At 46.4% G+C, this 15,896-nt stretch overlaps 1 protein-coding gene across 13 annotated transcripts in view; it reads left to right on the top strand.

The window, feature by feature from the left end:
* LOC119173579 (uncharacterized) overlaps window positions 1-12,149 on the top strand; it is a 343,373-nt gene extending 331,224 nt beyond the window's left edge. For 12 of the 13 annotated variants that reach the window (XM_075896344.1, XM_037424386.2, XM_075896346.1 and 9 more), the window contains one exon: window positions 7,691-12,149. In XM_075896344.1, the coding sequence (XP_075752459.1) occupies window positions 7,691-9,474 (1,784 nt within the window). In that variant the 3' untranslated portion in view covers window positions 9,475-12,149. The remainder of the gene's footprint in view (window positions 1-7,690) is intronic. The other variant, XR_012895552.1, reaches the window with a different exon arrangement.
* Window positions 12,150-15,896: the final 3,747 nt, after the last annotated feature.

The raw sequence follows: 15,896 nt of genomic DNA, 5'->3' as shown, positions 1-15,896 counted from the left end.
ATCGGGTCACAAAGTTTAAAAGGGCTCGTTTTTTCTCTCAAAACAAAACCGTAACCACCAATAAACGAAGTCGCTAGTACGATTCGCCGCCCGTAAGTACAAAGACTAGACAAATGTGTGTACTACACATCATTTCCACGGTCACTGAACGATGGCAGCACCAAAGTCCTCTCTCGGTAATTTTAGGAAACTCTATGCTTGTTGCGTAACATGCTCGACTTTTTCTGCGCTGGTGGCGTAAAGGTTAGCGAACGATGCAGTTCGTGCATCGCCCGTACGTACCCCAGAGAAGATTCGTCCAGATTTCTTCCTGATTCGTCCGGAAGATAATACCTGCTGGCGCCCGTGCTGGCGCCCGGACACTGCCGCGGACAACTCCGGATGCCTGACATAGCCTGACTAAGAAATGCATTCGCATTTAAAAGTCACTACACAATTAAATGCGTGCATGTGGTGTCCAGTTCCTGTTCTTGGAGATCATCTCTGAAGACATTCAACACCGTCCACTAAACAACACTCACGTTGCTCCAATGAAGCTTTGCCTGCTACTGCTCTTCGGGTTAGTGCCAATACCTTACGTCTGGAGACGACTGGCTCAATTTTAAACTTCTGGCCTTTCTTTAGAAGACTGCTGACATCTTTAGGTAGAGGCACATGTCGCTCATGACCTTCGCTGTCCTGGTAGGCACAGCCTTCTTCTTGTTTAAATTAACGTATCTAAGAAGGCTCTTAAGCATGCACTTCTATGTAGCTTCAGTTTCACCTCTTATAAGCCTACGGTGTTCCTTCAGTTTCTTCAACACAGCCCAACCAGGAAAGTCAACAAATGGCTCTCTTCATATTACCTTCGTGTTACCATTACACTGCTTAACTTGGCGCCCCTAGAATGTAAAATATTGTTCTCTCGTTTTACATGTCTCCAAAAAGGCAAGACACAAGCAAAGAGGGCGGTGACTTCACGAGGTGGAAAGCCTTTCCAGATGCAAAAGCCCTAATATCTTGATTGTCATGTCGAGGCAACAGTATTCCACTTCACTTTGTGCAGGTCAGGAAGTCTAGAAGAAAGGTCTTCGGAAACATACAGGCCAGAACACATGAAGAATTTGTTTTTGGGCGAGTTGGTGCCTTAGCTTGCTAAACATTTTGTAACTGGCGCAAAGCTAGGAACATGAAAATGAGGGGAGAAAAGAGACAGATGGGCGCCAAACTGCCGGTGCGGGCTGAAAAACTAGCAAACTTCCACACATGCGCAGTGGAGCATGGAAGAGTCGCTGCAGACATGTCATCATTTGAGCAGTTCATTAAGGAAGGACAACTCAAATTTATAGAGCATGATGTACCCATTACTTCTTACGAAATGTTGAACAAACTAAGGTACCAATTTGCTCAAGAACACATTCTTAGTAGCTGGAGCAGCGCTCGTGCAAGTTTGCCATAATCATCACTATGGTTAGTGTAGTAACGTCAGCAGAGCCGCCCGGCGGCGAGGCTAGGTGGGGAAAAGACGTTTATTAATACATTTACAGTGAGAAGTATGGATAAGGCAAGTCTAAAAGGCCCACCTTTCACTAACACCAGGATGGATCCCTAGTCCAGTATCTCTGCAGCACTAGCGGCGACTCTGGCTGTAGCGACCAATGCCTGTTGGTCTTGGAGGTCAGAGCAGCTGAGCAGGAAAGCTTCCCAGTCCTCTCACGTGAGGTGAGTGTAAGGTAGGTAACTTGGTTTTGAGAGGCATGTGATGGGTGTCAAAAGATTACTCCGCACAGTGCGGGCACGTGCCCGAGAAGGCCGAAATGAAATACTTCAGTACTGCCGGGCACAGCACAGTATTGGTGAAGAGGCAGAGAAGTCGGCCCTCCTCCACCCTAGTGAGGCCTAAACAGAGGGGGGATAGAGACTATGAGAGCATTGATAAAGAAAGGTGATTTCTGTAAAGATGATAGCCGGATTTAAAAGGTTCTGGAGCTGGCTGCAGATTAGGCGATGCCCGGTGAGTGGCCGCACAGAAAAACATCAGAACATTTTTTTGGCGTGTGGCAGCTGATTCGAACTGACGTCTCTCGTGGTGAATGCATGGGAGCGGCACCCTGTGTTATCTCTTGTGGACCCCTCATGCTGAATCGAACAACGGGGACGCCGCCCTCGTGTTACCTTGTGTTTTTGTTTTGTTGATTGAGTGTATTGGAATATTGTATAACATTGTTTTAGCATGTCACTAGCGACGTATTCGATTCAGCTGACAATATTGTCGTTTGTAAAAGAAGTTGAATAAATGCACACCACGTTCGGATTGCCCATCCATGTCAACTGTCTCCGTTCCAAGGGCGTTGCGCTCATTTCGAGGTTACACAGAATTAAAACATTTGGTGTGACAGGGGTATAAGTTTTGGGAATCAAGCGTGCCCTCCACTTTGGCGCCTCATTCCCCCAGCTTGCTCGAGCACCGGGAACATGGCCACTGTGATTTGACAGCCAGTCCATTTTGTCTGCTGCAAGCCGTTAGTTCGTCTTTCCTTCACGGGAAACCCATGTCTGAACTTGCCCGGACAACATGCCTCCCCCACACATCACGCCGCTCCACCGATCCTCATTAGCTGCCCATGACAGTCCCTTCCCCGGTAACTTGCCTTCACCCGGCCCCGGTGCTCACCCGCCACCGGGCAAATACACACTGGGTTGCATGAGAAGTGGACATGCTCCTTTAGCAGGTGGCTTCTTGTACGTGCGCTCGGCTGCTATCCTTTGTGTGTTAGTCCTAGCGCCTGCCGACAAGCATACACTTGGTCGGTCTTGCGGAGTTCCCTACAGACCTGCAAGCCCGTGATAGTTGCACTGCTGTATCTTGAGTAAATAAATGTTTGTTATCTATCTGCCTCGAGTGCCATCTCTGCGCCGTGTTGGAGAGTCGACGAACCCAGCCTAGCGTCTTTGTGTGCAACGGCAGTGGAGATTGTCATGTCCATTCTCGGTTGTTTTGTAAGGTAAGCCTTTAGCAAACCTATCTCCACATAACTGGCGCCCAACTTGGTTTCGACGTGGTTTTAGCGCAGACGTACTCGAGGTGCTTGTTCTAGTTCGACCCCGTGGCGATGGGCTCGATCTTGTTCGATGCGGATGAACCTGACAGCATGACATATGGTCGCCTAAGCGATCTGCTTACGGTCACTTGGAGAGATCCTTTCTTTGGGGCCCCCTACGGTGATAACCACTCCAATGCAGATTACGGTCCCAGCCAAGCCAGTTGCGGGCTGTCTCAGCTGTTTGAGACGCACGCACAAACGGGCTCGTCCTATGCGTCGTCTCTGCTTGCTGGCCTTTTTTTGTCAGCAGTTCAGTTGACCGCCCAACCCAATCCTTCCTTCCGAGACCACTTAGGTGTCGACACGCATGCGCTCACTGACCCACAGAAGAACCATGACCACAGGAAAAACATGAGAAAGCTGGCCCCAAGTCATGCCACCGGTACAACATGTGGAAGCGCACTTAAGCAGCCATTATAAACATAAGCGGGTAGCTGGACTTTATTCGAGGCCTTGTTAGTAAAGGGAGATGAACAACTGTGGTGCGCCGACACATGTCTAGAAGTGGTAGAAAGCCCTCTGGGCCGAAAATACCCTCTGATGTATTGTCCAAGCTATACCCTAGCAAGCGCCCCCTTTGTTGGGTAGCACCGTCAAGTAGGTGCACACTTTTCGGCAAGCCGGCTATATGCCGGAGGCATTCTTGTTCGCTTCTTCGTCGCCCTGTCATCTCCTAGGGCCTGACTACCGTGCCGCCAGCCTATTTCTGACTGGTGACCTGCCGCCTCCTGGTCATCTCCGAGGTGGCCCGAGTCCCGCCTTCAGCCTGCTGATCCAGGCCAACTTACTCGGTGGCACCGGCAGCCTCTTTCGGCAGCTTGTCCGCCCACTCAAGCTTTGGCCCAGGCCCAAGTGTGATTACTCGGGAGTCTATTCCTGGCTGCCTGCCGCTCCAGTCAGCATATTCATGGCCGGTGACCTGCCATCTTCTGGTCATCTCCGAGGTGGTCTGAGTCCTGCCTTAAGCTTGCTGATCCAGCCCAACCCACCCGGTGGCACAGGCAGCCTCTTTTGGCAGCTTGTCCACCCACTCAAGCTTTGGCCCAGGCCCGAGTGTGGTTACCCGGGAGTCTATTCCTGGCTGCCTGCCGCTTCAGTCGGCCGTTCCTGCCAGCCCTCACCCCAGCGACTTTCAGCGGTTGGCTGCTGCACACAACTTTCGGCCAAGCCTCGTACGTTTCAGCTGTGTACTTCTCCAGACTTCAAGCGAGCTGGTTGCCTACCGTTTTGCATTCTTGCCCCTTTATTTTTGGGATGCATACCTCCTTCCTGGCAGTGCGATCTTCCTAATGGCGATGGTGGAAAAACTGCAAATTAGCATCCCGGGCTCAGGTCTCCCATGTCGTGACATCGAGGCCTTGCCTCTCCACCACTTCACTGGCCTGCTGGACTGCCCAGAGTTGGTCGGCGAGCTTGGAGTTCTGCAGAGCAGCTTCCTTACTCGCCGAAAAACATCAGGACTAATAGGCGTCGCTTTAGCCTCGCATTCCCAGAGCATGTGTGGTAGCGTGGCTGTGTCTGTCTGGCAGACCTTATTGATGTTGGTGCTATATATTTCGGGGTATAATCAGTAATATAGCAGTGGATTAGGGTGAGTGTTCATTTGAAGCTATTGCCAGGTAACTGTCGGGCTCTGCATAAATTGTCATGAGGCGGAGGATAGCATCGGCGGGCCAAGTAGACCGCCTTGGTCAGTTCATTGAATTCCGTAAGTCAATCCGGTCTGCATGTCTCTTCAACAAAGCCATCGCCTCCTGCACGGTGTGTTGCATCGCATGCAGCAGAGTGTGCTACCTCGTTAAGGTTGGGGAAGTGTGAGCAGACTTTCCCCATATGAGTAGGGATTCAGATCAAGGTAGCTGGGAGATCTGGCTGGCATGCACCAGTACGCGAAAAGCTTTAGTCAAAATCCCACCCTTAGCAAAATTTCGTACTGCTGAGTGCGATTCACTGAGCACAGTTAAATTTCAGGGTCAGTTATGGCCAGATCGATCAATCAATCAATCAACTCTTGTAGTATATGCCTTTCTGTGTTCGGGAAAGTAAGCCTTTCGAAGTGCGAGATTCGCAGTGCTTTCGCTATTTCATTCGGTGTTATGAATCCCTGGTTGGAGTAATGTCTCAGTGCTGGTTGATTCTGGTGGGCCGAGGGCGACTTTGTATGCCTTGCGAATGATGATATTAATCTTATTCTTTTTGCCTTTTACCTGTTGTACATAGACACTACGTATGCGATATGACAAATGATAAAGCAGAGTATTAGCCTAATCAGGCTCCCTCTGCCCCCTCTTCTGTTTGTAACTCGCTCGATAAGTCTGATAGCCTTCGTGACCTTGTGAGTGAGCTTGTGGCAGAACTTTTGGTGGAACCGTGTGATGAGTGCAGTGCGCGTGTTAGGTGAGTGCCTTGGAAAGGTGCGCGACTCTAAAAGTGATATGACAAGCAGTGCACGCGCAAACAGAAGCCTGGCGACAAAGACGAGGAGGAAAATCACCACGAGGGCGCTACGTCAATAACATAAGAGGAAAGTGGCCCAATCAGCAGTTACCATGAAGATTTTAGGGGCCAGTGACTCAAACACGGCAACCCAGAAAGCTCCAATGAGAGGCCGACTAGTCTACCCGAGAAGTGCCACGCAGGTTGGCAAAGTTCGCCAGCATCACAGTCGTGGTTTGCCCAGAGTGCCTGGCGTAGTTCAAGAGTCCGAGCGGCCTGCTTCGCTTGAGACCTTGAGTGTCACTTCGACATCTACGGAGCCAGTGGGAAGCTACCGGAGCCTCAAGATCACGGTTTGTCCCAAGTGCTTGGCTGTGGTCTGTGGTCCATGCGTTTGAGGAGAAGACTGCCCAACTCTGTCGGCCCTGTCTTCGACACTTACCTGCTCCTCCGGTGCACAAATCTGAGCGTTGCCCGGCTCTTCATGGAATGCCTGTGGTGTCCACAATCCCGCGTTACACCTCCTCTACATATATGACGAGCCCTGCATAAGCTTCAAGCACTGACCGAGGAGACACTCTCGTGATAGGACTCAGCTTGTGTGTTGCTTTTTGAGTTTTTTTCTGTGTGGTATCGCGTTGTGTTCCTCTATAGCATATTTGATGTGTGTTCATTTTGGTGTGATGTTTTCACAAAGCGAAGGACACATAAAACAGCCTCACTGACCTTCTTACAGACGTTGTGGTCAATGACACAACAAAGTCCGTCTAATCCAAATATTCCGAAGAACCTCATCACAACCTGTTGGGCGACCCTGGCCGACGATGGGCTCATGTCAACAGAAGCAACAACCTCGCCTCTTCGTGTTGTGTGACGCCCTTCGGTTCTGGCCTTCGTGAAGACTGCTGGACTTTGCCCCGTTGGCCAGCCCCCTTGCAATTGAGCCAACCTTGCCATTTAGCCTCAGGCAGCCTATTTCACAGGCTGGCCTCATTTTTTAGGAGGGGAGATGTGGGAATCGAGCACACCCTCCTCTTTGGTGCCTCATTCCCCCAGCTTGCTCAAGCGCCGCGGGAACATGGTCACCGTTGTTTCGGTGCCAGACCCTTTTGTCTGCTCCAAGCCGTGAGTTGGTTTTCTCTACATGAGACACATGTCCACTCTTGCCAAGAAAACGTGCCCCCCCCCCCCCCCCTATGTCGGGCCAGCACACGTCACGGTGCTCTGCCGATCCTCATTAATCGCCCGTGACAGTCCCTCCCCCGGTAACTTGCCTTCGCTCGGTGCTCTTTCGCCGCCGGGCAGATACACAGTGGCCTGCACGAAAGGCCACTGCACGAAAGGACGCTCTGCTTTAGCACATGGCTTCTTGTATACGTGTTCGGCTGCTGTTGTTTTAGTGTTAGCCCTAGCGCATGCCGGCAAGCGTACACTCAGTCGGTCTTGCTGAGTTCCCTACCGGCCTGCAAAGCCTGTGACTGTCACACTGTGCTGTATCTTGGGTAAATAAACCCTTGTTTGTTCTCGACCTGCCTCGAATGCCATCTCTATGCTGTGTCTGAGAGTCGATGAACCTGGCTGTAGTGTCTTTGTGCGCAACGGCAGTGTAAATTGTCGCGTCCCTTCCTGGTGGCTTCGTAGGGTAAGCCTCTAGAAAACTTGTCTCCACAAGATTGTTGGGAATGGCCTGTCTATGCTAGTTGCACAATGTATTGCCCCCATTGATATTCTTTTGGAAGCACTTTCTCGAAAAGCAAATCGTTCAAATAAAATTAATTTTTTAATAATTTCTTGTGAGCTAGACCTTTTCAATTAAGAAGTTCCTAGAGGAGGTCAAAAATGTGCAATTTCAAGGCATGATAGCAAATCTTCATTGCATTCACTGCACACTAGTTATGTCATGTTGTTGCAAGGTCATGTTCTGATGCTACTGGAGTCATTATAATCATCATCATCATTGACATCAAGCATATGGGACATGACCGGCAAAGATCAAGTTATCTCCCAAAGACTAACTTTAAAATAAAACTGACAAAAGTGTGCCCCATGTATATGTGCCCGGTGCCATCAAGGAGCATCACTTAAGACCATAGTATGTATTGGGTTGTTATGTTTGCATGCTTGATTGAAGGTGAACATGCTCTAGAAGCTTTGCTTTTTTTGTCATGCAGGTTCCCCGAGCTGTGAATGCGAGAACGACAATGTACATCTGAATGGTGATGCGAGCAGTGATGTTTCAGAGCAAGGAATTAAAGAGGCAATGGTACAAGAACCTTCAAGTGAAGTCACACCTTGTCAAGAAAATAGCTACAGTGAAACAGGTTCTTTTAATCCACCATTTCTGCAAAGCGTTTCTATGGTGACATGTGCACAATTGATACAGATGCCAAAAAACGCACCTGAGTCGTCACCTACAAATAGTCCAGAAGAAATCTATATGAAAGAAACGCTGCTACCAGTGAGTGCAGTATTGCAACCTCCTGCTGAAAGTGGTTCAGTGAGACCAGGCATACAAGCAATGCAGTTGTCGATGAGTACAGTCAAATCAACCCCAAGGAATGATCCTAAAGAAGCGCCCCCAAAGGTGATGCAGTCACTGCTGGGCCCCTCGGAACTTACACCAAGAAAGAGCATGAATAGAGCCAAAAATAACGTTTTGCAGCCTGTGATGGAGCCTTCATTGAAGCTAAGAGAGATCCTCGTGGGCCAGAAGGTGCTTCCACGTCTGCAGCCTCTTCTTCAGTGGCCACCAGATCCTTTACTGGGCAAGGAGCTGGCGGCCCGCATTCAAGTAGAGAAAGAAGCATTCAGCAAAGCGTGCGGTGTTGTTTTTAAACCTGGTAGAACACTGAAGACTTCCATTGCTCGGCGAGTGTCTGAGCATAATTGTGCATGTCCCTCGACGGATGAAGCCATTGATAGGCATGATGAGTGTAAAGCAGAAAACTCCAAAACAGTGGTGCATATTGATGCAACAGCTGATGACATTAAAAAAGAGCAGGAGCCAGGTGACATTTCTCCAGAGGCGGTGGACATAAAGGAGGTTGTTTATAGCCATGAAAAGCCGCAAACAGAAGAAGTTGTGTATGTGGAGACCATTGAACAGCAGCAGGAATTAAGTGTGCAGGCTTCAGTGTCTGAAGTTATGAGCAGAAACGTAGGGGACACTGTCATACGTGATGGCTTCTTTCCACAGCCCCCGACAAATCGTTCAGGTCTTAGAGAATGCAAGCTGAATAAAAGATGCAGTGCTGCTCAAGTGAGAGAAACCACTGGTTCACTGAAAAAAATACCAGGTAAGTTGGGTGTAACATCTAAAGCCCTGGAAATGAAGAGTCACGCTCTACACAACTTAGAGCACGAACGCTCATCGTCAGGTGCAACAGCAAGGATAAAAGATGGGATGCTTCAAAGTCTCTGTCTGCAACCAAGGTCGCAGGACATCAGGAAGGAATTGAAAGAAACTTTGGTGGGGGAATCATTAAAAGACAATGGCACTGTTGCCCATCAAGAACGAAAACAGCCAAAGGTTGTCAGTTCTGGCCGAAGCAAAAGTGTTGGAGAGAACTTGCTTCTTCACTTTGGACACTTGAAAGGCAGTTCACCCACTCGACAACTTATGTCGTCGTTGCTCCCAGCTCGCACAAGCCAGACATACTTGTCGCCTTTGAAAAGGTTTCACGTACAGGCAGGAATAGATTGCAATTCTAGTGACAGTTGTCATCCTACCGAAATAAGCTTATGTAATGAGTGTGCACAACAATGCAATGCAATCAAAGCAACATGCTTTAGGGAAGGTCACTTGTTCCAGACTGCCACAGTAGCCTCCTCAGTCCCATCCATAATAGCACAGTACCAAGTGAATGCTGCTGCCATGGACTGGTCGCGTAATTGGTTCATTTGGCACCAGTGGTACATAAGCAAAATGCTGGAAGCTAATCGCTATCACCAATGACTAATTGCTTTTGAAGAACTACCTTAGTACTTGTAATGATAATACTTGTGCCGACGGGCACACAGACCTCATAACCTAATAGAATTTGGTATGTATGTTGGTATTAAATGGACACTGAAGATTTTCAAGTGTTTATAAGTATATTAAATACTCTTTTCATGTCCTAACTTGAGTTCCCAATATGTTGAAGGTCTCAAGATGCTTGTGCACATTGAGACATCTTGTGTAGTGATTTGGAAATGTTTCCTCGACTATGATCACTAGACATATAGTTTTTTTTAAGTAACAAGAGGGTACTCTGGCACTGCGATCGTTCAGCAACCATGGGAATGATGGGTAGTACATAGATTTGCCTAGTCTTTGTGCTCACGGGTGGGGAACACACTAATGGCTTCGTTTATTCCTGTGTTTTGGTTTTGATTCGAGTGAAAGAACAAACCATTTTAAAGAAAGGTGCTAGTGGCTGAGCGTAGCCATGTAATTTTCTCCCGCAAGGTTTGCAGTACACGGTCTCCCCTTTCATTGTCCAAAATGGGGAGTTAAGTGTCCACCATCAAATAAACTCCTTGGTCTCTTTCTTCTAGGCATGGCTGAGAAGGGCAGCACAGGAGCAAGTAGCCACACCACTAAAAGGGGTCTTTTAGCCTCTTGTTAACCGGGCCTAATCGCATAGGGTCAGTCTCTCCTTTGTCTGTAAACATCTAAATTGGCCCTTCACCAGGTTTGAGCATACCGAGCAGCCAATAGAAATGCATTACCTGGGCGCTAGTGATGTCGTCCACCAAGATTTACAATGCTACGCGCCCCAGAAAAAGGTGAAATTCCAGACTTTACGCTGCTTGCACTTCATCTTACGAGCGTACACCCCAACATGGCGGAAGTCACATGGAACAAAAAATTGTCCTGCATAAGCCAAAGTAGTATGTGACACTGCGAGAATTATTCGAGGCGACAAGTGTGACTTCGGCAATCTGCTGCTTCAATACGTTGATAGAAATATTGAAACATACAAATGGAATATGTGCCTGTTATTTTTTTACTTCGTACCGAGCGAGATGCGAGACTAGGGCCCGTATTCACAAACGCTCCTCCACTCGACCCTTCACTCGAAACGCTCCTCAAGTGGCGTTTTCCCATTCACAAACCGCCCTTCACTTGAAACGCTTCCTTCACTTGAAAAAATCTTGAGCGTTTCCTCGAGATTGTCAAGGAAGCGATCGAGCTACCTTGAATCGTCCCTCGAGTGAAATATTTACGCCAGCATCGGGTCCATGGCGGAGCCCGTCTCACTTTGACGGCGGTTCTCGATCAAGTAGGCTGCCACTGCCGCGTTCTTTCGACAATGACGGTGCGTGTTTACTACGTAGCTGTCTTCGAACGGTTCAGCAACGGCTGCTGTGGCGCCGGGATAAGCGGGCGTGGTGTCAAAAGGAGCACTCACCAGTGCCGTGATGTGTTGCGTTCCGTGCATGAGCCAGTGGATTACCTGCCTTCGGGTGTGCGTATACTCTTCGTGCGAGTGCTCCATGACTTACTGCGGATTCCTGTGCTTTGAAGTGTTTTGATGAAGCTCGCACACCGCGTCAGTTCAAGCGTGGTGCGAAAGCTTGACAAGCAAGGGGCATTGCAAACTTTTGATGCGCTGGGTTCACCGTACTTTAGAGTGGCTTCCTCTCCGGTGAACCTTTGCTGCCCTAGCCAAAATTTACGACGAAGCACACCTCTGTTAGACGACCATTTGTACCAATGAGAAGGTAAGTTCTCCTGTGTTTTTTTTTTATTTTTTTCCTGCTTCGGTCAGATTACTATTAAAGACAGTTTAAGAAAAGCACAACACAATACATTGGGCACAATGAGTGTGCTGCTGTAGCTACTACGCGTGAAACATAGCTTCTTTATACATTGTCTAAGCAGCTCACAATACCAATGAACAACCAAGTACACATTTAGGGGATCAAGCACATGATCATGCTCTGTGAAACCTGCATGTACGCAAAAGTATGTCGAGTGTCGTATGAAAACGCAAACATATGAAATATAAATACAGCAGATACATAATGAGATTGTTTTTTTTTTTTCAATTTAACCCCATTGCTACCCCCCAAAGAAGAATTGCTGGCTATGGCACTGATTCGTGCAATTAGATAATGAAATTATATACTCATATGCCTGGTAAGCTGCCCAAGTGCCTGAGCCAAACATGTGTCAAAATAGTCAAAGCTCAATACTTCAACCGAGTCTGTTCTTGAACGCGAGACATACTAATGAATCTGTGCACAGCTAGAATTAAAGAAAAATGCGGCTTTTGTATCCAAGCTATTACGTTTTTCTATTATTATTTCTTGCCTCTTTTGTGCAGGGGAGCAGCTGCCGACAGAAGAACACAGAGAAAAGGCCTCCTAGAATCTATCGTATTATCAATGCATTGCAGAGCTTGCACGACTGTATACAAAAGCACAGAAACAGCAGTGAATGCGTGGAGCTACACTGCATTAGGCGCGCTATGGTGTTTACTTTCTTAATTTTATTTATGATGTCCTCCGAGCTCGTACTTTATCTTTACAGTGTATAGGTTACATATGTTTGATTGATGAACACTTTTCATTTGCATTCTTATGTTTGCCACGTTGCTCCTCATCAGCCACATGTAATAAAGGTCCATTTGCCATTCACAACTTCTGTTTTGTTCATTTATCAATACATAATTATCGTCGTGTTTGTCTTTTCATGATGAGACAAGACTGCAAAAACCACTTCTCCGATTCTACAGGAAAGCAGTTCTAGGAAAATTAAACTTGTTTTATATAAAGCAGCACCACTCCTCTTTCACGGAACTGAGATGGCGTGGTTCTAACTGGTAGACTTGCTAATGATGCAGCAATAGCGGATATTTTATTTACAGGGTTCTGACCAGGTGTATCCGCGATGACTGCAATACTCTTGAGCATTTTTCATCGCTTTGTTGCACTGGTCTTCAATAAATCAGCAGAATAATATATGCTGCTCTTGACGACACTTTCTCGAAGGTTGAGAGAACCCACAGGATAGTATTAAAAACAGAACAGCGCCAAAAGTCAGACGCGGCTTCAATTTTATGATTTCCAAAAATATAAAACATCCCCTATAATTTATGTTGTGCCGGGGCTTTGGAATGCAGCACAGACACCACGATCCTTTTCAACAGGTATTTCCAGTAGTTATATTGCAAATAAAATCCAAAACATTAGTGCGAAGGTCATTCATGCACTAACGATTGTGCTTCTGAGCATGGAGATGAAGGAGACGGGAAAAAAATTTAAGACGTTGCCGCTGTGTGAACTTGGAGACGGAAGCTACACAAATTTAAAGATTACTTCTATGCGAATCTCTCAAATTAAACGCATCCACAAATGCAGGGCAAATAGAAAAACAATGCAAAAACAATAACTTATTCCTTGGAAGTTTAAAATGTGAAAGTTGACACACACACACACACACACCAGTCCCTGTTAACCGACTATATATGTTACTAGGTGAATAAAAAAACTTTAAAATGTATTTTTCGCCAATAGTGAAAGAAAGGCACACGATCGCTTTTTTTAACTTGCATAGCAGTCTAATTGGAACGCTCAGCTATGAGTATAACATGCCTAGTTTTTAACGCTATCCTGGTATAACCTTGAATATCAGTTGCGAGGAATGTCTTTCAAATTTCCTATTACACGCAGAGGAACAACTACGAAAGCGCCACGGTGAAATTCGCAGTAAATGAGAAAAATAAACATTGCACAGGCCCCTGAAATTAGGAACTGTGCACGTACTCCCGTAGCGAGAACGAATTTACGTACGAGTAATCCTTATACATAGTGCGGTGGTGAATGCTAAAAGCACGCCAAAATACTGTGATAAATAGTAAAAAATACTCATTCCGCCGCGTTATACATTCGGTGGCTACATTAGTGATCAGAAGGCTCTCAGTAAAGCGAAAGTAAACAAAGCAACAAACCATCTATTGCGCTTCCTGTCATCACTCACGTAGTTCGTTAGTCACCCCGGCGAAAGTAGGCTCTCAAACGACACACACGCAAACACTACCGTAAATATAAACTGCAATTAATAGACGCATACAAGACAAAATAAAGTAATCAGGTAGACAAGTTCAGCAGCAGACGAAATGCCATCAGCTGTTCGTTCAGCTGCCTGGGTTCGACTGTTGCCAGACTTGAAGGAGGGTTTCGCTAACTCTATCAGCACAAGGCTTAGGGAAACAACACTACCACTCTAAATGCACGTATTTTGCTGTAATGTCAATCTAGAAAAAAGAATAACAAGAAAAGGCATTCTCTTAATGTACATAGATAGGCAATTCTTAACCACAATTGCGAATACTCTCGTTATCAGGCGCTTTTCTCGGCGCATGCAGTTCACTCAAGTGAAGGGAGCATTTCCAAGGCCTCCCTTGGCGAAGGAAGTGTGGAGGAGCGTTCATGAAACGCAGCGGCCCCTTGAGTGGAGGAGCACGCTCCACCTTGACTTCGTCAAGTCGAGGGGAGCCCTTGAGTGAAGGAGCGTTTGTGAATACGGGCCTAAGTTGCCTCTATTTCGTTTGCGTTTGTGTTCTCACCGTTCTCGGATTAGGTCGTTCCCCGCTCTCAGTTTTGGTGCATCGTCTCTTAGAGGCATCATTGGCTTCACCAATTCATGGGGAGTTGTGCCTAGTTTATGGGCCAACTGCGCAAAGGGAATAAAATGTCAAAAAACAATGTTGAGACTTCAAAAATGGCTGCACCAGTATACTACAAAGAGGGGAGCGACGGACCAAGCATCCAAAGACCAATAAAACTTTTAAGTGAACTGGGCAGTGCAGTTAGATCGACGACTAACAGTTAGTGGTCTGTAAGGAAAAGTTTCCTTTGTTTTCTTCACTAAAATTCGCACAATTGTAATTTACGTGCCCAAATATGTTAAAGTTTGTTCAAGCTGGGTTCCAAATATTCCGAGAAATTGAGGACATCTCGCCGTGGCGCCATCTCTCGGCGACAAGAACAGTATAGCCTGCCATAACTGAACAGTAAATGAATTAGAAAAATGATATCTCTTGAAAAAAGCCAGTTATTAAAAATGCCTCCGGGTTATAGGTTGCAGAGACTTACTGGCACATCTTGGTGAAATTGCACTATCGCACCGCAAAGCGTTTGGCTTCCCAATACAATTTAACACTACAAATATGAACACATGGGACCCCATTGGTAAATATTAATTCACGGAAGCCACGCAATTGGCAGTGCAACACTATTAACTTTTACAGACTGTTCAAATAGGTCTCTGCTGTATATAACCGTGAGTTGTTTCTGATAACTACCTTTTTTCTGTCGTAGATCATTTTTTTTTGCGTATTTCCCATTCACCTACAGCACGCCATTGCTGTGGCCGACGAGAGATGGCGCTACGTGCAGATGTCTTCAAATACTAATCATGAATGCTTACCGACCAACTCAAACACCAAAGGATGTCAGGTGCACAAGGATTTTTGGAGTGCTTTGATAAGGCAGAGATGATTTGTTTTCACACATTGTTGTACAGGTGACGATGCGTGATAGCATACTTAATTACAAAAAGAAAACAATTAGTGCAGTGGTGCCACCACTGTTCATGTAAACCGAAAATAATTCAAGCAATGAGCTCACTCTGATCAGAAAGTGATGGCTACCATTTTTCAAGTCTAAAAGGGCATTTTCTGGGGTTGATTTCATAAAATGTGGGCCACAGTTACATCTGACATATACCGTGAAGCACTGATCAGGGTTTTTAAAAAGTATGATAAACATTGATGACCCTGCTAATTCTCAACTGAAACTGGCCTCCTCCATAACAATGCACATCCTTGCACCACAGTCAGAGCCAATGGGAAGACCCGAGATTTTGGTTGGGAACACTGATTACTGTCCTGACCAAGCACCATCGACAATTTCCTCTTCTTTCACTTGAAACAGTGGCTCGAAGTACAACAATTTTAGGACAGCGAGAATTTTAAGATTACCATTGGCAACAGGCTCAATTTCAATATTTTATGCAGAGGCACTAAAGAAACTACTGCGGTGGTACAAAAAGTCCTTAGAAATTCACAGTGATTCTGTAAAAAGTGAAGTAGGTTTTTGTCTAAATTAAGCCTGCCAATAACAACTTTTGCTGATGAATATTGTTTCAAAACAAATGGCCCTTACTTTATGAATAACCTTTGTAAAGTTGTTATGCTTTGTATGTTTTGCATTAACAGATAAATCTGTTTTTTTTGTGTGTGTGCCAGTGATACATAGTCATCAAAAACACTGCTCAAACGATAGAAGATGGCAAAAGCTGAATTCACTTTCATTATTCCCTATTTCCTAAATGTCTGCCTCAGTCTTAATATGGCTGACTTTGGGTGTACAAAACTATCCCTT

Source organism: Rhipicephalus microplus, chromosome 5 (assembly GCF_043290135.1).
Source record: "Rhipicephalus microplus isolate Deutch F79 chromosome 5, USDA_Rmic, whole genome shotgun sequence".
In the NCBI taxonomy this organism is placed as follows: domain Eukaryota; kingdom Metazoa; phylum Arthropoda; class Arachnida; order Ixodida; family Ixodidae; genus Rhipicephalus; species Rhipicephalus microplus.
The sequence above is the reverse complement of the archived record's forward strand: the minus strand, read 5'-3'. Positions and strand labels throughout refer to the sequence as shown.